General features: G+C 44.8%; 1 protein-coding gene across 19 annotated transcripts in view; it reads left to right on the forward strand.

The window, feature by feature from the left end:
* Positions 1-22,612, forward strand: part of SORBS1 (sorbin and SH3 domain containing 1) — a 434,665-nt gene that overhangs the window by 294,966 nt on the left and 117,087 nt on the right. For 15 of the 19 annotated variants that reach the window (XM_088475931.1, XM_088475933.1, XM_088475925.1 and 12 more), the window contains 4 exons: positions 5,656-5,751; positions 6,744-6,857; positions 10,286-10,303; positions 10,398-10,510. In XM_088475931.1, coding sequence (XP_088332057.1) covers positions 5,656-5,751; positions 6,744-6,857; positions 10,286-10,303; positions 10,398-10,510 — 341 coding nt within the window. Of the gene's footprint in view, positions 1-5,655; positions 5,752-6,743; positions 6,858-10,285; positions 10,304-10,397; positions 10,511-21,649; positions 22,424-22,612 lie in introns of all 19 variants that reach the window. The other 4 variants (XM_088475999.1, XM_088475894.1, XM_088475903.1 and 1 more) reach the window with 4 other exon arrangements.

Raw genomic sequence — 22,612 nt, forward strand, 5'->3', positions numbered from 1 at the left:
GCCTCTCGGCTGCCGCCAACCCCCTCCTATCCCCCCGCAATTACATGTAATACCCCCGCAGCGGGCGGGGCGGTGACACGATTCACGTGGCATTGCGTCCTTTTGGCCCCGCCCTTGCTTCACACTGCCTGTAATATTGCCAGTGTGTAGTGGGGGCGGGGCCCTAAATTGCTAGATTGTGTGGCTCCGCCCCCCGCCCCACCCGCAAAACCTTGTCGTCTGGCCAGCCCCGCCCCCATTACTGGCCACATACCCCCAGTCATGCCGATCTGGCAGCTCCCTCCCAGAAGAGGCAGCCAGATAGTCAGCAAGTATGGGCTGCATGGGTTAGGGTTAGGCTGCGGGAAAGGTGGGGGAGGGTTAGGGTTAGGCTGAGGGAAAGGTGGGGTGAGGGGGGTTTAGGGTTAGGACACTTACCTAATTGAGTCGGGATTCTGACTGTGGGGATGCCGCTGTCGGTATTTTGACCGCCAGCATCTTGACCGCCGGGATCCCGTATCCAACCTCGGAAACTTTATAACTAATGCTACTAATAAATTGAAGCTACTGGTCTGGAGCAGGATACAGTTAAACGCTATCAAGAAAGTTTGAAAAGATTGTAATTTTCATTTACTTTGCTCACCTGCTTTCCTTAACATTACTGTCTTACTAGAATACAACTTTATAGTTCCTAAAACAACAGAAACATAGTGAATAAGAGTCACAAAACTTTTTTCTCTATCAATTGTCAATATAAAAAAAGAGGTAAAAGTTATATAAAAGAGTTACTAACATTAACAAATATATATGTATAATTTCCATGCCATAGCGATACCTGTGTTTGATAGTTATTAAAGTCTCTACATAGATGACTGTAAGCCAGTGGTTCCCAAACTTTTTCAGTTGAAGTCACCCTTAGGGTCTCCTTAATTTTTTCAAGGCACCCTTAAGCCAAATTACCTGTAGTACTGCCCTTTATGTAGTACTGCCCATGATGCCCCCAGTAATAGTGCCCCTTATGCAATGCCCCCTGTAGAAGTGCTCCTTATGTAAAGTCCCCTGTAGTACTGCCCATTATGCAATGCCACCTGCAGTTGAGCCCATTATGCAGTACCCCTTGTAGTAGTGCCTCTTAGGCAGTGCCCCCACTAGTAGCCCCCACACCCCTGTGCAGAACTTACTGGTGACCGCTCCTCCTGCTGTCTCTCCCGCTGCCACTGCACTGACTGGATCAAGCTAGATCCAGCAGGCGCAAAGGAAGCTCACAAGTTCCCAGTGATGCATTGCGTGGGGCCGCGGGTACATGGGTGACATCATGACATCCCCTGCGCACTGCATCACTGGGAACGCTGAAGCGATCAGAGGTTTCTTTAGCCTCTGATAGCTTCAGAGGCCAGAGTCCACTTTTATCGATCTACCAGTGGGAGCTCTGCGAACTACCGGTGGATGGCGATCAACATTTTGGCCAGGCCTGCTGAGATGACAGCAGCTTCCCTCCGGCCGCGGCACCCTGGTGATAGCGCCGCGGCGCCCCATGGTGCCAAGGCGCAGTTTGGGAACCACTGCTGTAAGCAATTAATATTTTTATTCAAGCCACAAATACCAGAAGTACAGCACTAAACTGATGACAGTATGCAGGTTTAATAGTATGGTGACACAGGAACAAACACATTCATAATTAGGCAAGAAAGCAAGAAATAATATATAGGCTTAAAATAAGGCATTGTTGTTATTAGTGTTATTATTATTGTTTATTTATAGAGCTCTGACATATTGTGGATGGCTGTAATTTGAGGGCATCATGATGCAAATTACATACAATTACATGAAACATATGGTAAAGATGGACCTGTCCATATGAGTAGAGAGAGATATAGCACTTAACTGTGTACCTGGGCAAACCATGTTGCAATGCAAGGGGTGTAAATACATACATTTTTTTGCATGTAGTGTAAATACTGGCTGCTTTTGCATGTAGCTCACAAATACTGCACAGCTTTATTATTACACTGCACTTTAGATATCAGTTTGGACATGTCCCTCCCAAATCTAAATCTCTCTGCACATTTTAAATCTGCCCCCCCCCCCCTGCAGTGCAGCATGGTTTCACCAAGATGATCAGTTGAGAGAGATATCTCTCTATTCCCAACTCTGAATCAGGCCCTTGTGTCTGACTACTGTTCAGAAGCATCCTCATCATCCACCAATATGAAAGCTGTCTGCCATTTTTGTGTAGCTTTCAGTAGTTCAGCTCGAATGAAAAGAGACAATTGGGAAATACACATTTTATTTCATTTCGCAACCCAGCTTTATCACAGTTTAGCACATACTTGCCGACAATCAGCTCCAGCCTTCCGGGAGGGAGCTGATTGTCGGCTAATAGCGGGGGGCGGGGCCGGCCATTGGGGGCGGAGCCGGGGTGGCCATTTTGCGTCACACTGGGGGCGGAGCCGGGGCGGTGCCGCACGATCACGTCATTGTGACACCGCCCCCTCTTCACAATGCCGTGATTTTAGGCATTGTAAAGCAGGGGCCGGGGCCACGATGACGCGATTCTGCGCGAATCGTGTCACCGGGCCCCCCGCTGTGGGTATTTCCGTTTTTTTCAGGGGGGAGGTGGGAGGGTGTGAGACTTCCGGGAGGCTTGCCTGCCTTTCCAGGGGGCCGGGAGCGGCACCCGAAAATCGGGAGGCTCCCGGCCAAATCGGGAGGGTAGGAAAGCCTGGTTTAGCATATATTAAAAGTAGATTATTTTGTTGACACAACATATTTCAGCAGGCAGTCTGTTTTCTAGATGTTATAAAATAATCACCTACTCTCTGGGAATATGCGGGAGACTCACGAATTTCAAGTAGTCCCCAGCACCATCTAACGAGCAGACTGATCTCTCACATCACGGCCACTTTTAGTGAAGCAGGCAGGATGGAGAGATAATACCAGGAGTCACAGCTCTGTATGGATGGGGCGGAGCTAAAATTCTGCAAATCGCTAAATTTTATGGGCCTAATGATGTGAGAGCCCGGGCCCCCTCCCATCCCCACCCCAGTGACCAGCTGCATCTGCTCTTTGGGCTCCCCTCAGAGAGGAGCAACAAAAAGTAGGCAGGTATGTGTTATAAGCAGTCAGGCCACTGGAGATGTGTATATCCTCTATAGAAGAATGTGCTCTGCAGAACATATAAATGTCTGCTCACTTAGATGTAAACACTCTGCATCGTACCCTAAATAGGCACGCAAATGATCCATAATAACACAAACAGATTTCCTGAGTACTATTGTATCAGACCGTATTAAGTAAACAGGCACGGACACAGGAAAATATAAATTTTTATTTGTTTACCTAGTCAATTTAGAAACAGATTTATTTTTCACTCTATTTTTAGAATATACTATTCTAGATTCCAACATAATATTGTGCATGCATCAGGACTCAGACATACTGGATCTGTCTCACTTGTGGCCAGGTATTAGCGGCAGTGTGAGGCAGCAGATAGGACTGAGCTCGGCAAACACATTCCAACTCCGTGGAGGCTTCGGAAAGGGTAAAGTATCCCGGAACGCATGGCTTTTAGTTGTGGGCTTATTTGTCCACCTCACATATATTAATGATGATACTAGTGGGCTTTCTATTTTACATTTGTCTATTTTGTGAATCTGGGTGTATTTATACTCCTGAGAACTGCTTTTGTCAATTACCCTTAGCGTGGGGAACAGATACATTTATTTACAAGGGTTTGTAGCCTAGATTCCATCACCTAGAAAGTAATTGTAGGACTTCACGCTGAGATGATGATACTTTGAGGTTTAAGTAACTGTCAGTGTATTATGACTGTTCACTCATTATGTCCATTTAGTTAATTAGTTTGATTAAGGGCTGTGTCACTTGCAAATCATTAATCATTTGACTGCTGAAGCACAATCTATTCATTTTCCAAAAATACCCAAATACACCCTTACTTTTGTCTGTTTAGAGTCTGAATCACTTCTTAAAGGGACAACATGCTTTATTTTTACGTTTATTTATTAATTTATTTTTTTGTCTGCATTAAAGCAAACCCAGTTTTTGACATTGAAGGGGTTTTCGGCTTTAATACTGAATTTCACAGACTTCACCCACCATTGGTAGCTTGGCAGAGGCCCTTCCTCTGAAGCTGTCATAAGCATGGCATTTACACATACCCAGAGCTAGGGAGATCCAGAGTAGCACGTCTAATGAAATCAGTGTAAGCTCACAGTTTTATTTATTAAATACTAGTTATTTATATAGCACACACAAATTCTGCAGCCTTTTACAGAGAATATTTGGCCATTTACATCAGTCCCTGCCCCAGTGGAGCTTACAATCTATTCCCTACCACATGCTCACACATACACATTGGGGTTGGTTCATTTTCATTGGGAGCCAATTAAATACAAGTATATTTGTAGACTGCGGGAGGAAACTGGAGTAACAGGAGGAAATCCACACAATATACAAACTACACACACTTAGGGCTGTGATGGGAATTTAATCCAAAACCTCAGTGCTGTGAGGCAATGAAGGATGCTCTGAGAAGGGAGAATATTAGGAGAATTCAATATTAGACAGAAGCCACTTTAATGTAAAGCAGGTCTACCTAGAGAAGAATTATCCATTAGGCAACCTAGGCTCCCAACTAGAGAAGAAAGAGGCCCCCAAACCAGTATTTTGCTTAGTTTCTCATGGTGTCTTAACAAGGCTTTGTGTCTACCATGCTTAAGCCAACCCGGTCCACGAGGACCCCAACAGTTCACATTTCCAGACCACCTAGCTGGTGCACAGGTGTTGTCACATTTTAAAAGATGTGGTGCAGTCATGCCTAATGCTGGGCATACACTGTCACAGACCGAAAACACATTTTATCTGACAAGCTGAAACCAACAGATATCGTGGCCATACACTGTGAAATAATTCAGTGTATGGCCACTCAGTATCTGCGCTCCTCTCCTGGGGAGGAAAAATGTCCCCATTCCTCCTCTGTGAAGGAGCAGGGGCAATGTCGGGCTTTCTGCTGTGGCATCGCAAACACTGCCAGATGCGGCTGTCCAATTATCGAATCTTTCAGACAGGGTTGCATAAAATTGGATTTAAAAAATAAATAAATAAATAAATGCATTTAGTTGATTTAAATAGGATTTTTTTTTAAATAAACGTTTAAAAATGTAAAACGTTTTCTTAAAAAAAAAAATTTATAAATCCTATTTAAATCCCCAAAAATCTGATTTAAATCAAATAATTCCGTTTTTTTTTTTTAAATCCAATTTTCTGCAACCCCGCTTTTAGACATGTTGGACAATTTCAGAATGTCTGACAGACTGATAACTAGTGGTCAGTCGAAGCAATATCCTGTACAGTTATCTGGGCGATCCACTGATATTCAGCGGATCCGTCATATAATTGATGGTCCATTGGTGGTTTGGAAAACAAGAAATGCTCTCTTAAACCCTGGAGAAGTCAGCAGAATCCAGACGTATGTGAGTAAAATAAAATAAAAAATTGTGTGTGTGTCCTATCTATCTATCTATCTATCTATCTATCTATCTATCTATCTATCTATCTATCTATCTATCTATCTATCTATCTATAATACAGTTTATGTTCCTTTGTGTACGATGTAAGAATTGTACAGATACAGTATTGAAACTTTTGTATTTACAGCAGATAACTCTCCTATAAGTATACGCTCACTCTCTGCTGTTACTATCATTCCTGTGAAGGAAGTACAAAGTTTCCCTGATCTTGTGCCAACTGCAGGTACATGTTTGGAAGCAGATTAAGTGCATTCTGCATTTCTTGCTCGAACGCTTCGCTTCCCATTCACATTACATTAATATAAATGCTTGTGAATTTGTCATTTTGCATTACATTGCATTAGGATTATTTTGAATGATCATTGAATGTGAATCCATTTTTGTCTCTTGGAAATTATGATTTAAATGTTTCATATAAGTGCACGAACTTTTTAAAAGTATTTTATTTAAAATGATTTGGAAGTTTGCATATAATGCATGCACTATGCTTTACCATGTATAAATTGCTGGGCATCTAACAGAAACATCCAATAGGAATGAATACAGCAGGCATGAGTCACACCCAGGTCCCAATGCGGACACGTTCTGAATGTGAATGGGCTGCAGACAGAATGCTAATGTCCTAATGCGTACGCGAATTGCGCTGACCCACTGTTTCCTATATGCAAGCCATCATCAGCACTTACACCTGGCGCAGGAAATCATCTGGATCTGGCATCCGGAATCAGTAGGCATGACTGGGGATAATGAGTAACTATGGTACACGCCTATGCATTGTTATGGCCCATTTAGCAGCCAGAGAGAAATGACTGCAATAAGCACCACTGCGAATTGTGCGTACGTTAGCAATCATGATGATAACTTGTAGTTTGCGTAGGATATTTTATTTCTCATCATGGAATCTATGGATAGAAAGGTCTTAAAAATGTAATGAGTAAAAATTATGTAGGCCTTATAGGAATGTGGAATTATATTTTGAGTATAGTCCGGACTACACTGACATCTTTTTGAGAATCTTTATAAGTTCCTCTGCATTGACTTTCTCATCCCACAATGCTTTGCTGCAAAAATCAAAAGCTACAAACAGTAGAAATGTCAGTATCTGGTGGAAGATGGGCCTCAACGCTCAACCTGCATTGTGCTGTGTGGAGAAAAGGAAACAATGCACGCTTTCTGTCCTTCCTGACATGTATACCTTCCTTGTGTCTGTTCTAGAAGTGGATAATACTAAGGTATGCACAGGAAAAGGAGCAGTAACCCTCCGGGCATCCACACTGCAGGGGGAAGTACAGAAAAGTAGATCCACGCTGGACCGTGAGCTGACACCGAGTAAGTTAATTCTCACTGGACATTTGTTAATGTAAAACATGACAAATACGAGACGGTATGAGCAGAAGATGCATTGTCCATAATTACGGCTTCTGACTGGTTCTAAGTCTCTCCCCCAGGCCCCAGCCCTCCTGCACCATTCACCACAGTGTCTCACAGTCCCTGTTTTCAGTCATGGCTATGAGATGAATCACTGGACCCTGGGAAAATGGCTGCACAGAGCAACACCCGGGGTCTGTAACCCCTTATTAGCTATTCAGATTAAAACTCAGATACTGTAGTTTTGCACAGTGATGCTGATTTATATATATATTTTTAAATATTGGGTTGATTTGAGCATCTTATTCAACATAAATAAGCCAGCAAGTCTAATGGAAGATCATGCTAGTGTACGTTACAATAAAATATCTAATAAAAGAAATCTCAGTTAATCATTGCCTAGCGTACAAGCCTTTCTTTTCTATGTTGATAAATAATGGATAGTAAGCACGAACGTAATACTTATTATAACAAAGCCTATAGCATCACCTTGCAATGTGTGAAATTGGCATTTGATACATGATGATTTAAAGGGATTACCAACTCAAGCAATAACTCTCAAGACAGTAGTCATGTGAGCCTGAGGCATGTCAGGAATCAAGGATGTCCCTGTTTCAACTCGTATATCAGATTCCTTTGTCAATGATACACTTAAAACATTATTGTGGGTTTTAAATAACGTTTTATTGCCACAAAAAAGCACCAAGTTTTAATGCTATAAATTATTTAGAAAAAAATGGTGCTAAAACTGTAGCCAGTGAATTAAAGGACAACTAATGTGCCATTCTGCCTTGAATGAAACATTTTTTTGACCTGGGCAGAACGAGCAAAAGGGGGGAAAAAACACTTAAGGCCAACATCTGCTGGCAGAAGTTCTATTTTATGATGACGTACATCTATTTTGTGGACTTGCACCCTTTCTTACAGGAAATACATGAATCAGCATGCTGGTGTTTGCAAGGGTGCAAAATGTTGCAATTTTAAGGCGATGGTTCAAAAAAAATGTCACGTACATTTGCTCAGTCAATGCAGATTCTTAAATAGGTATATTTAGCTAAATAGAAATGTAAGGCTAGAATGCATTTTTCCATAACTGAGCATTACTGATTATATTATAATTGTTAGGGCACTGATCATCATTAGGGAGTCATTGCAAGGAGCTATTATGAATACTGATGGGGCACTGCTGGTATTAATATTAATGGGGTACTGCTGGTATGAATATTGTAGGTGCACAGCTGGCATAATATTGTGGGAGCACCGTTGTTATAATGTGAAGGAGCATTGGGGGTCATTAATCATTTCTGCACTGGGACCCTCTGCTGTCCGTCCACCGCTGGGTCCAGCATAAAGATAATGGGCCTGATTCAGACCCACTCGCGAGCGGCTGTCCGCTCGCAAGTGGGTCGATGTTATGGACTGAGCATGCGCACGACGGAGGGAGCTCCGTCGTGCGCATGCGCCAGACGCGACGAGCGAAGGAAAGTCCTTCGCTCGTTGTGTCCGATCAATGGGGGCGTGCTGTCAATGTTGATTGACAGCACGCCCCCTTTGGTGGGCGTGCCTCCCTGACGGGGGCGTTCCCACGGGAACGCCTCCCGTCAGAAGCCGGCCCACTGACATCACTAGTGATGTCAGTGGGAGTGATTTTGGCTCTGATAGAGCCAAAATCACTCCGGAGCTTGCGGTTGAAAACCTCAACCGCAGGCTCCGGCTCGCAATTTCGATGGTCGCGATGGTCTCGACCATCGCGGCCATCACAAAGCACGCTCGTATAGCCTGTGGGTGGTGACCCACAGCTATACGAGCGTCCAGGAGGACGCTCCATGAAAATGGAGCCCGGCCCTCATTCAGAGCGTGCGCTCTGCTCAGAGCGCACGGCTCTGAATGAGGGCCAATGTTACATTTCTTCTCCACTTCAGCCTTTTCCTGTATCAAAATCATGTTTTCTCATTTTCATTCCTTTTTTAAACAAGCCCAATGCTGCTACAAATGTGCAACTTTGTTATCAAAGCTTGCAAGGTTGGGCACAGTTTTCCTGTCTGTGGGGCTGCTTCACTACCGTACACAACTGTGATTATGCATGCAATCGGCCAAGTGTTATTTGTATGCATTGCAGTGCCCGTGCGTGAACTAGCTATTGCGAACAGTGACTAACAGTGACTACGCAGACCCACCGCAGAGTGATTGACAGGAAGTGCCATTTGTGGGTGGTGACAGGGGGTGGTTGGGCGAACGCAGGCTGCCAGTGAGTTTCAATGCCGGGGCATGCATAAATTATCCACAGCGATGGCTTACATAGCCTGAGGCCTGATAGTGTACGTGGTTGTTAGCAATTTCTGTGTAAGGTCAGGGCTTCTGCAAGTGTGTGAGGCTGCGATGGTACTCGACTGTACCGATGGTTTCGTAGTGTTGCTTAATATTATGGATGTGTGGTAAGTAAAGTGGGCGTCCTTATGTAATGCTGTGAGGGCATTGCGATCGCAATGGATTAGCATACTATCGCAGTTGAACTGCGTGCATAATCGCTATTGCATTTGCAGTTGCGTACGGTAGTGAATCAGCCCCATTGTTCATAATGCACGCAAAGGGGTGAATGTAATAGCATGCGAGTTGCAGACAGCCATGAGATTTTAATGATTTAGCTGGTAGATTTAAAGCGGCAATAATTTAAAACACCAAATCAAATTTGTTTTGCCTTTTAACTATTGCTGCTTTAAACTTGGCGGAAAAATCGCTAAAATCTCGCAGCTGCTGCAACTTGCAGACTTTTACCTTTGTCCCAAAGTAAAATGGGTTACAAGAACAGGTATGATCATTTTAATGTAAGCAGTTTTTGAATACACTGACGGCTAATTTGCAATAGAGAACATAGCAGCAGCTTCCAAAAAAATGTTGTTCTGTATTATCACAGTTAGTGCTGTAATTTCACATCAGCTTGTCAGAGCCTTTCCCTGGAGCTATGTATATATGATTGCAAATCACAGTCTGTAATTAGTGTCATGTCAAACACTTGACACACTATGCTTTTTATAGGTTTTTAAAACTGTAGCGTGCAGTTCCATATGCTTTATGTTCACAGAGCCCAAATCACATCATGTTCACAGCTTTCAACCACTTGATTGTGTTTTCCCATTTAAACTGACAGTCAATGGACAATTCTTCCTTTATTGCTATGAAAGAATTCTTTGTGTCCCCAAAGGTCAGAAACAGTGAGGACACGATATGCAGCCCCAGTTACTATGGCACTCTGCATTAGCAATCTGTTGCGGGGCTGGTGGCTGATGGATTCTAGCTCTCAATAGATGTTCTTCTGCTGGGTTTATGTCGGCTAACGTTTAGTTTTTGTCTTCTTTTTCTTTATTTGCTTTAATATAATGGTGAATTAGCAGCAGATGGAGAAGCAGGTAAGAAGACTTTAAATGGATGTATTTTCTGGAAGAAGCAATATTGGTTCTCTATCAAAAACCTTAAACTTCAAATTCTTCTCCATCTGCGTAGATGACAGGTCTCCTTCAGTAGCTGAGTCTAATGGGGATTCTCAGCCCACTTCCCTGGTTGTCAAAGGATTTCGGAGCGTACGCCCTAATCTTCCATCTGATAGCAGGACACAGGTACTGTAATGTTTTATGTACCCATTCTGTTCTATTTTATCTCCTTGCTGTGATATTCTGTTTGTATCTCTCCTTGGGGATATATGCTTTTAAGATTATGTGGTTCTAGGCTTCACTGTGCTTTATTTTAATAACAATGATTTAATGTGGACTTTTCATGTAGCACGTATTAAACACGTGTTCACTTTATCACATCTCCATTACAGTATATATTTTAAATAGTTAAACTTGTAAACTACTTGACCCTTAAGACTTGTCTACATGGTCATATATTGTGCATTCAGTTACAGTATATACAAATGAATGCAGAAATGTCCCAGATTACCAAGACAGACAATATAAATATATTACTGCAAATCATCCATGAAATGACTCCCCCTCTCAGCCCATACCATCCAAGGCCAGGGATTAAGGTCAGTGAAGTACTACTAACCTTGTATAAGATGATGAGGAGGGGGTGCCACTGGTGCTGTGAGGAGGGGGTGCCACTAGTGCTGTGAGCAGGGGGTGCCACTGGTGCTGTGAGGAGGGGGTGCCACTGGTGCTGTGAGGAAGGGGTGCCACTGATGCTGTGAGGAGGGGGTGCCACTGGTGCTGTGAGAAGGGGGTAACACTGATGCTGTGAGGAGGGGTGCCACTGATGCTGTGAGGAGTGGGTGCCACTGGTGATGAGAGGAGGGGGTGCCACTGGTGCTGTGAGGAGGGGTGCCACTGATGCTGTGAGGAGGGGGTGCCACTGGTGCTGAGAGGAGGGGTGGCACTGGTGCTGTAGGAGGGGGTGCCACTGATGCTGTGAGGAAGGGGTGCCACTTGTGCTGTGGCCACCAAATGCGGGTGCCACTGGTGCTGTGAGGATTGAGGAGGGGGTGCCACTGGTGCTGTGAGGAGGGGGTGACACTGATGCTGTGAGGAGGGGATGCCACTGGTGCTGTGAGGAGGGGGTGCCACTAGTGATGTGAGGAGGGGGTGCCACTGGTGCTGTGAGGAGGGGGTGCCACTGATGCTGTGAGGAGGGGGTGCCACTGGTGCTGTGAGAAGGGGGTGCCACTGATGCTGTGAGGAGGGGGTGCCACTGGTGCTGAGAGGAGGGGGTGGCACTGGTGCTGTAGGAGGGGGTGCCACTGATGCTGTGAGGAAGGGGTGCCACTGGTGCTGTGGCCAGCATATGCGGGTGCCACTGGTGCTGTGAGGATTGAGGAGGGGGTGCCACTGGTGCGGTGAGGAGGGGGTGCCACTAATGCTGTGAGGAGGGGATGCCAATGGTGCTGTGAGGAGGGGGTGCCACTGGTACTGTGAGGAGGGGGTGCCACTGGTGCTGTGAGGAGGGGGTGCCACTGGTACTGTGAGGAGGGGGTGCCACTGGTGCTGTGAGGAGAGGGTGACACTAATGCTGTGAGGAGGGGATGCCAATGGTGCTGTGAGGAGGGGGTGCCACTGGTACTGTGAGGAGGAGGTGCCACTGGTGCTGTGAGGAGGAGGTGCCACTGGTGCTGTGAGGAGGGGGTGCCACTGATGCTGTGAGGAGGGGGTGCCACTGATGCTGTGAGGAGTGGGTGCCATTGATGCTGTAAGGAGGGGGTGACACTAATGCTGTGAGGAGGGGATGCCAATGGTGCTGTGAGGAGGGGGTGCCACTGGTGCCGTGAGGAGGGGGTGACACTGGTGTGAGGAGGGGGTGCCACTGATGCTGTGAGGAGGGGGTGCCACTGATGCTGTGAGGAGGGGGTGCCACTGATGCTGTGAGGAGTGGGTGCCATTGATGCTGTGAGGAGGGGGTGACACTAATTCTGTGAGGAGGGGATGCGAATGGTGCTGTGAGGAGGGGTTGCCACTGGTGCTGTGAGGAGGGGGTGACATTGGTGCTGTGAGGAGGGGGTGCCACTGGTGCTGTGAGGAAGGGGTGCCACTGATGCTGTGAGGAAGTAGTCAGGATTAATTACTTTATCCAGGCGGCTGTAGACCACTCCTGTGTCTGTCACCATCTCCCCATGCGTTATGGCTACTTACGGTGGAAACGGATTACTGTACTTGAAGATAAATGTTACTGTCACTTTCAATAATTCCGACTTGTTAAATGTACTCCTAAATAGTTCTCAGTTTCACCTCCCTAAATAAATCATTACAGTGACAGGACAGTGGGACCATGTTTATTACAGGTGTCTCACGATTGTGCATTAGAATTGTAATAGATTTTATTGCAACAGACACTAGTACACCAAGGAAATTACTGTCCTGTAGAAGTGCGAGGTGCAAAATTTGTCTCATTACAACTAAAGTGAAAACCTAATCTCTAAGCCTCATACTGTAGTTGTTTTCCAGAGAGGAAAAGGCGGTATTCCCTACTGCAAAGATGCAACATTTCATCCTGTCCAACCCTGTATAAAATTAAAATAGTCCCATTACAGAAAAGGAAATCTCGCTTCTGACCAATCATGCACATAATTATTATTATTATTATTATTATTATTATCCTTTATTTATATGGCGCCACAAGTGTTCCGCAGCGCCTTACATAGTACATAGAACATAGAACTAATAGGTGAACAAGAAACAAGTAACATATAGTACATTACAGGACAAGGACACAACTTATATACATTGCTGAAATAGTGATTAAAGCACTCACAATAAGCTGCCAGGAATTGGCGGTCCCGTGTTAGGTGCCCTAATGGGGAGTAGAGAGTAGAAGAAAATGTAAAGAGAAGCACATGAAGGAAGAGGTCCCTGCTCGTGAGAGCTTACATTCTAAGGGGAGGGGCAGACAGACAGGCATGACACAGAAGGGGAGGGCAGACAGACAGGCGTGACACAGAAGGGGAGGGGCAGATAGACAGGCATGACACAGAAGGGGAAGATGGGAAGGAAAGAGCATGAGGTGGGTTAGGATGAGTGCTGGAAGGCCTTGATGAAGTAGTGGGTCTTGAGAGCCCGTTTGAAGATTTGTAGAGAGGTGGAGAGTCTGATGGGTAGAGGGAGAGCATTCCAAAGGTAGGGAGCAGCACGGGCAAAATCTCGGATGCGGGAGTGGGAGGAAGTAATCACTTGGCAAGAGAGGCGGCATGCATTAGTTGAGCGAAGTGGGCGGGCGGGAGTGTGAAGGGAGAGAAGGTCAGAAATGTATGCGGGAGAGGATTTGGTGAGGGCTTTGTAGGCGAATGTAAGAACCTTGAATTGGCATCTGAAGGGGAAGGGGAGCCAGTGTAGGGCTTGAAGGAGAGGGGAAGCAGATGTAGAACGTCTGGAGAGGAAGATGAGCCGAGCAGCAGCATTAAGAACCGATTGTAGTGGAGAGAGGTGAGAGACTGGGAGGCCAGCTAGGAGAAGGTTACAGTAGTCCAATCTGGATATGACCAGTGAGTGGATGAGGGTTTTAGTGGCATCCTGGGTGAGGAAGGGTCTAATCCTGGAGATATTTTTTAGGTGAAAACGGCAGGACTGCGAGAGGTGCTGAATGTGCGGTTTAAACGAGAGGGAGGAGTCTAGGATAACTCCAAGACAGCGCACTTTGGGGCTAGAGGAGATAGTTGTGCCATCAATAGATAATGAAATTGTGGAAAGTGATGTAGTGGAAGAGGGTGGGAAGATGATCAGCTCAGTCTTAGACAAGTTTAAGAAAGCGCTGGGACATCCACAAAGAGACAGCAGAGAGACAGTTGGAGATACGGTTAAGGAGCTCAGGGGTGAGCTCAGGGGTGGAAAGGTAAATTTGAGTATCATCTGCATAGAGATGATATTGGAGGTCAAAGGAGTTAATGAGTTCACCCAAAGAGGATGTATATAGGGAGAAAAGGAGAGGTCCAAGAACAGAACCTTGGGGAACTCCTACCTTTAGTGGAAGTGGAGGGGAAGAGGAGTCATGAGAGGACACAGTGAAGGAACGATCAGAGAGGTAGGAGGAAAGCCAGGAGAGGGCAGTGTCACGTAGACCGAGAGAGTAAAGGATTTGCAGGAGGAGAGGGTGGTCTACAGTGTCAAATGCAGCAGAGAGGTCAAGGAGAATGAGCAGAGAGTAGTGGCCCTTGGATTTGGCAGCAAGGAGGTCGTTGCTGACTTTCGTGAGGGCAGTTTCAGTGTAGTGGAGAGATCGGAAGCCAGATTGAAATGAGTCAAGGAGGGAGTGGGAAGAAAGAAAGGTGGTAAGGCGGTTGTAGACAATACGCTCAAGGAGTTTGGAAGCAAAAGGGAGAAGTGAGATGGGTCGATAGTTGGAAAGTATGTTAGGATCAAGGGTAGGTTTTTTAAGAATGGGGGAGACAAGAGCATGTTTGAATGCAGAAGGGACAGTGCCAGATGATAGGGAGAGATTAAGGAGGTGAGCCAGATGGGAACAGGCAGAAGGAGACAGGTGGGAGAGGAGACGGGAAGGGATAGGGTCAAGAGTGGAGGTGGAAGGGGGGGAGGACCGGATGAGGGCCATGACTTCCCCTCCAGAAGCAGGGGAGAAGGATGTCCGAGTTGGTGAAACAGAAGGGGAGGGGTGGTAAGGGCAAGGAGGGGGAGGAGTGCTGAGGGTCTGATGGGATATGATGTCCTCACGTATGGAGTCAATTTTAGATGTAAAGTAGGTGGCAAAGTCGAGGGCAGAGAGTGAGGAGGGAAGGCAAGGAGGGGAAGGGCAGAGTAGGGAGTTGAAAGTGGCAAAGAGACGCCGGGGGGGTTTGAGGACTGGGAGGAGATGAGGTTCTTGAAATATGTTTGTTTGGAGAGAGACAAGGCAGCACTGTAGGAAGAGAGAATAAATTTGAAATGGTGGAAGTCAGCCTTAGAGCGTGACTTTCTCCACTGACGCTCTGCAATTCTTGAACACTTTTGTAGGTATCTGGTGCATTTGGAATGCCAGGGTTGTGGTGTGGATCTGCGAGGGTGAGTGGTTATTGCTGGAGCAACAGAATCAAGAGCAGAAGTAAGGGAGGAATTGTACAGGGAAGTAGCTTGTTCAGGACAGGAGAGAGAAATGATAGGGGAGAGAAGAGAGTCCAGCAGGGAGGAAAAGGCAACAGTGTCAATAGCCTCAATATTACGCTTAGTAATTGTAGCTTTAGGAGTTAGAGGAGGGGAAGGAGAGAGGGATAGGTTAAAAGAGAGAAGGTGATGGTCAGAGAGGGGGAATGGGCAATTGGAGTAATCAGAAATATCACAACGGTGCGTAAAGACCAGGTCAAGTGAGTGCCCACTCAAATGGGAGGGTGAGGAGGTCCATTGGGCGAGACCAAATGAAGAGGTGAGGGTAAGGAGTTTAGCTGCAGAAGATTCTGTGGGAATGTCAATAGGAATATTAAAATCACCTAGGATAATGGAGGGAAGGTCTGAGGAGAGAAAGTGAGGGAGCCAGGAAGCGAAGTTGTCAAGGAATTTGGAGGGAGAGCCAGGGGGACGGTAAATGACAGCTACTCTGAGGTTTACTGGTTGGAAGAGGCGTATAGCATGAACCTCAAATGTGGGGAATGTAAGGGATGGTTCAGAGGGTATTAGCTACATAATCTACATTTAGGGAGATATAACCAACTTCTCTGTCTCAGATGCCACCATTTGTGGCACAATTCATCAGTCCCTCATAAATGATTGCAGTTGTGTAAAAGTAGATGCATGACATCACAATACCACATTGGCATTGCTTTTGTTTACTTTGTAGTACATTAATGACCATTAAAGTTTTACCTTTCTAGTGTTTCAGTTCTAGGATCAGAGCTAAGCAGCAATGGATTTATTATTTCTGCTAGTGATAAACATGGATGCAAATACTATTAGAGCATACACATTGTTCATGATATACCAAAAAGTCTGTTCTATTTTTTTTTTTTAACAATGATATGATATAGTTTAGTACCACTCTAGAAAATGTGGGTGTGAGCAGGACGACCAATAAACATTGCAATGTTTGCGATTGAGGCGTATTTATTGGTCTTCCCAAATATGTCAGCATCCCCAATTTTCAGCTAGAGCTGTGAGACGAACTACAGAGCCCAGGGAAAAACAGCCACAAGGGGCAGCCACCAGCAGGTGCTTGTGCAGATTTACATGTAAAGCCCTGTACACACTTGACAATTTATTTGAACAATAACGATATCTTTCAAATCATCCAGTGTGTATGCACTTACCGAAGAACGATGTGCGCGCCCACAGGTCGTTAACGATATCCCCAGTCGTCTGTACATGCAGTCCAATCTGGGGGTATCGTTAGCGATGCCATGCTGCCGAATGCAGCATGGCCCTGCCCCCCCTGCCGTCATTCGTTGTTGCCGGCATCGGCAAGTGTGTATGCACTTGCCGATGCCGGCACCCCCATCGGGCCCGCCGCATCGCTGGGTACACACATCATCCAGTAGTTAGATATGAAGATATTTGCAGCTTAAACAAAAAAAAAGAGACTAGGATCCATCTTTAGCCAGAAAAAATATACTCTTGTTCTAGGTGCCGCTGTTATCTGGCTTATCAGCTTTCTCCAATACAGATGTAAATCTGGATTCACATAACCTTTTTGTTATGTTATGCAACATACTACATCAATATAATTAGGAAATGTATATGTTGTTCACTAAATTAAGAGAGCTCATTAGTAATGGAACTAGAATACAATGCAACAAAACTGCTTTTACAGCACATACAGTATAAGGACATACATTTAAATAATGAATTAAAGAAAAAATATAATAATACAATTAACTTTGCCATATAATAACACCAAAGCAGTGGCAATCACCAAACCCGTCCTTCAAAAGTTCCAATCTGCTGGCTACTATCAAGGAACCCAGACATGTGGTTTATTTCAGAGCTCTCCTGGGGGTGGTGGATTTAGATTACAGAATTATTTCCCTATTTTGCAAAGGACTTTTAGTTTTTTTCTTTGTTGATAAGTTCTAAGGGCAAAATTTACTAAGCAGCGGTTTGGCGGTGGGTTCTATTCTATTCTAAACCCCGGGGGTTTGGTGGCGGTTTTGCAGCGGTTTCCAAATGACAGCCCTGTTATATTCTAGAAAGTGTTTTGATGGCAGTTTTGCAGCGGTTTTGGCCTTAGTAAATCTGCAGATAGCAAAACCGCCGCCAAACCACAGTCAAAACACATTCTAGAATAGAACAGGGCTATCTTATAGAAACCGCTGCAAAACCGTCACCAAACACCCGGGGTTTAGAACAGAATAGAACCCGCCACCATACCGCCGGGGTTTAGAATAGAATAAAAACCGCCGTCAAACCGCCACTTAGTAAATTTTGCTGTTAGGATCCAACACTGGACAAATCTGTATAAAGTAGAAGATACAGATTCAGTTAGCAAACTGCAGCTTTTGTAGATTGAAATATGTAAGCAATGTTGGTAATTGTAAATTAACTATGCTATAAGTAGCTTCCATCGTCTATAATTTGTTTTATAATAACACATGACATACAGCACATCATTGCACTACACCCGCCTGTCATTATTTCACGACATACAGCACATAATTTCACTACACCTGCCTGTCATTATTACACATGACATACAGCACATCATTTCACTACACCCGCCTGTCATTATTGCACATGACATACAGCACATCATTGCACTACACCCGCCTGTCATTATTGCACATGACATACAGCACATCATTTCACTACACCCGCCTGTCATTATTGCACATGACATACAGCACATCATTGCACTACACCCGCCTGTCATTATTACACATGACATACAGCACATCATTTCACTACACCTGCCTGTCATTAGTGCACATGACATACAGCACATCATTGCCCTACACCCGCCTGTCATTATTGCACATGACATACAGCACATCATTGCACTACACCCGCCTGTCATTATTGCACATGACATACAACACATCATTGCACTACACCCCCTGTCATTATTGCACATGACATACAGCACATCATTGCACTACACCCGCCTGTCATTATTGCACATGACATACAGCACATCATTGCACTACACCCCCTGTCATTATTGCACATGACATACAGCACATCATTGCACTACACCCGCCTGTCATTATTGCACATGATATACAGCACATCATTGCCCTACACCCGGCTGTCATTATTGCACATGATATACAGCACATCATTGCACTACACCAGCTTATCATTATTACACATGATATACAGCACATCATTGCACTACACCAGCTTGTCATTATTGCACATGATATACAGCACAACATTACAATACACCCATCTGTCATTATTGCACATGATATACAGCACATCATTTCACTACACCAGCCTGCCATTATTGCACATGATATACAGCACGTCATTGCATTACACCCAGCTGTCATTATTACACATGACATACAGCACATCATTGCACTACACCAGCCTGTCATTATTGCACATGATATACAGCACATCATTGCAATACACCCGCCTGTCATTATTACACATGACATACAGCACATCATTGCACTACACCCGCATGTCATTAGTGCATATAATATACAGCACATCATTGCACTGCACCCCCCTGTCATTATTGCACATGACATACAGCACATCATTTCACTACACCCGCCTGTCATTATTGCACATGACATACAGCACATCATTGCACTACACCCGCCTGTCATTATTACACATGACATACAGCACATCATTGCACTACACCCGCATGTCATTAGTGCACATAATATACAGCACATCATTGTACTGCACCCCCCTGTCATTATTACACATGACATACAGCACATCATTGCACTACACCCCCTGTCATTATTACACATGACATACAGCACATCATTGCAATACACCAGCCTGTCATTATTGCACATGATATACAGCACATCATTGCACTACACCCTCCTGTCATTAGTGCACATAATATACAGCACATCATTGCACTACACCTGCCTGTCATTAGTGCACGACATACAGCACATAATTGCACTACACCCGCCTGTCATTATTGCACATGATATACAGCACATCATTGCCCTAAACCCGGCTGTCATTATTGCACATGATATACAGCACATCATTGCACTACACCCGCCTGTCATTATTGCACATGACATACAGCACATCATTGCACTACACCCGCCTGTCATTATTGCACATGACATACAGCACATCATTTCACTACACCCGCCTGTCATTATTGCACATGACATACAGCACATCATTGCACTACACCCGCCTGTCATTATTACACATGACATACAGCACATCATTTCACTACACCTGCCTGTCATTAGTGCACATGACATACAGCACATCATTGCACTACACCCGCCTGTCATTATTGCACATGACATACAGCACATCATTGCACTACACCCGCCTGTCATTATTGCACATGACATACAACACATCATTGCACTACACCCGCCTGTCATTATTGCACATGACATACAGCACATCATTGCACTACACCCCCTGTCATTATTGCACATGACATACAGCACATCATTGCACTACACCCGCCTGTCATTATTGCACATGATATAAAGCACATCATTGCCCTACACCCATCTGTCATTATTGCACATGATATACAGCACATCATTTCACTACACCAGCCTGCCATTATTGCACATGATATACAGCACGTCATTGCAGTGCACCCAGCTGTCATTATTACACATGACATACAGCACATCATTGCACTACACCCGCATGTCATTATTACACATGATATACAGCACATCATTGCACTACACCCGCCTGTCATTATTACACATGACATACAGCACATCATTGCACTACACCCGCATGTCATTAGTGCATATAATATACAGCACATCATTGCACTGCACCCCCCTGTCATTATTGCACATGACATACAGCACATCATTTCACTACACCCGCCTGTCATTATTGCACATGACATACAGCACATCATTGCACTACACCCGCCTGTCATTATTACACATGACATACAGCACATCATTGCACTACACCCGCATGTCATTAGTGCACATAATATACAGCACATCATTGCACTGCACCCCCCTGTCATTATTACACATGACATACAGCACATCATTGCACTACACCCCCTGTCATTATTACACATGACATACAGCACATCATTGCAATACACCAGCCTGTCATTATTGCACATGATATACAGCACATCATTGCACTACACCCTCCTGTCATTAGTGCACATAATATACAGCACATCATTGCACTACACCTGCCTGTCATTAGTGCACGACATACAGCACATAATTGCACTACACCCGCCTGTCATTATTGCACATGATATACAGCACATCATTGCCCTAAACCCGGCTGTCATTATTGCACATGATATACAGCACATCATTGCACTACACCCGCCTGTCATTATTGCACATGACATACAGCACATCATTGCACTACACCCGCCTGTCATTATTGCACATGACATACAGCACATCATTTCACTACACCCGCCTGTCATTATTGCACATGACATACAGCACATCATTGCACTACACCCGCCTGTCATTATTACACATGACATACAGCACATCATTTCACTACACCTGCCTGTCATTAGTGCACATGACATACAGCACATCATTGCACTACACCCGCCTGTCATTATTGCACATGACATACAGCACATCATTGCACTACACCCGCCTGTCATTATTGCACATGACATACAACACATCATTGCACTACACCCGCCTGTCATTATTGCACATGACATACAGCACATCATTGCACTACACCCCGTCATTATTGCACGTGACATACAGCACATCATTGCACTACACCCGCCTGTCATTATTGCACATGATATACAGCACATCATTGCCCTACACCCATCTGTCATTATTGCACATGATATACAGCACATCATTTCACTACACCAGCCTGCCATTATTGCACATGATATACAGCACGTCATTGCAGTGCACCCAGCTGTCATTATTACACATGACATACAGCACATCATTGCACTACACCCGCATGTCATTATTACACATGATATACAGCACATCATTGCACTACACCCGCCTGTCATTATTACACATGACATACAGCACATCATTGCACTACACCCGCCTGTGAGGCAGCATGTATATAGTTAGTTGACAAATCCATTTCTGCATTTAAAGTTTGAGATTTCCACTTCCCTTGTGATTCTTATCTTCTGACCATTTCTTATTTCTCTTTTTGTTTTACATTGTGCATTCATAAACCATGTAGAAATCTCCCCCTCCCCCAATCCCTCCTCTTCCCAAAGAGGAGAGCTTTGCATGGCGCCCGCACACTAACACTAAGCTGTCTTACTTAAAACCAGTGCCCATCCTGGATGGTCTTTACCTGAGTGCTCCCAAGCCTTATACCCCGCATGCCACTAGCACGTCACTCACTACAATTTGTATTCCCACTGCTAACCAAGACGAACTCTGTGTGGATCACAGTGATGTCCCTGCCTCACTCATCCACTCTGAAGTACAGCATGCTGATGGCAGGTCTCTGCTGTCAAACACGTCACCAGACCACCAGCCCAGTCAGTGCAGAAGCGCGGATAGCCGTGCTGCTGGAATGAATTTGAGTCATGAGCCCAAAGCCGATAAAAAGGTCAGCAGTCTATATGTAGCTTGTTTATCTAACAACACTGGCTCAGCTGCATCTGAAAATCCCACCAGCGTTGCACATGATAAAACAGAGGTTGCTGAATTGGGAGCTGATGTAACTAAATCACCAGCCACGGACATTGTTTCTTCGATAATAGACACCGGAAAATCCCCACCTCCCATCCCTCCCAGGCCATTCTCAGACCCTGTCCCAAGTAAAGATTCTATTAGCTACGGTGAAACAGATACTTTTTGGAATCAGTGTCCTTTACATCAAGATATGGGACGCAGAGAGCCAGACACACAGCATCCTGCTGGCCATCTCAACATGACTGCAAAGGAGCCCCACTTTACATCAAAGGCAAAACGCTCCCCAAGGGTACAGAGATTCCGTGGCATGGTACTTGTTTTCATATATTTTACTGTACCTTCCATTATCCTCTGCTCTAATACCGTCCTCTTATTGTCTTTGTATGTATGTAACTAATACTCTTATTATATAGCACAATCATTTACTTATATTGCTTGTAACCAAATATCTTTTTATATCTTCTTTTCAAATTACCATTAACTTTATTCACTCTTGCAG

The sequence above is a fragment of the Taudactylus pleione genome, unplaced genomic scaffold (assembly GCF_031769625.1).
Source record: "Taudactylus pleione unplaced genomic scaffold, aTauple2 ptg000016l, whole genome shotgun sequence".
Classification (NCBI taxonomy): Eukaryota; Metazoa; Chordata; class Amphibia; order Anura; family Myobatrachidae; genus Taudactylus; species Taudactylus pleione.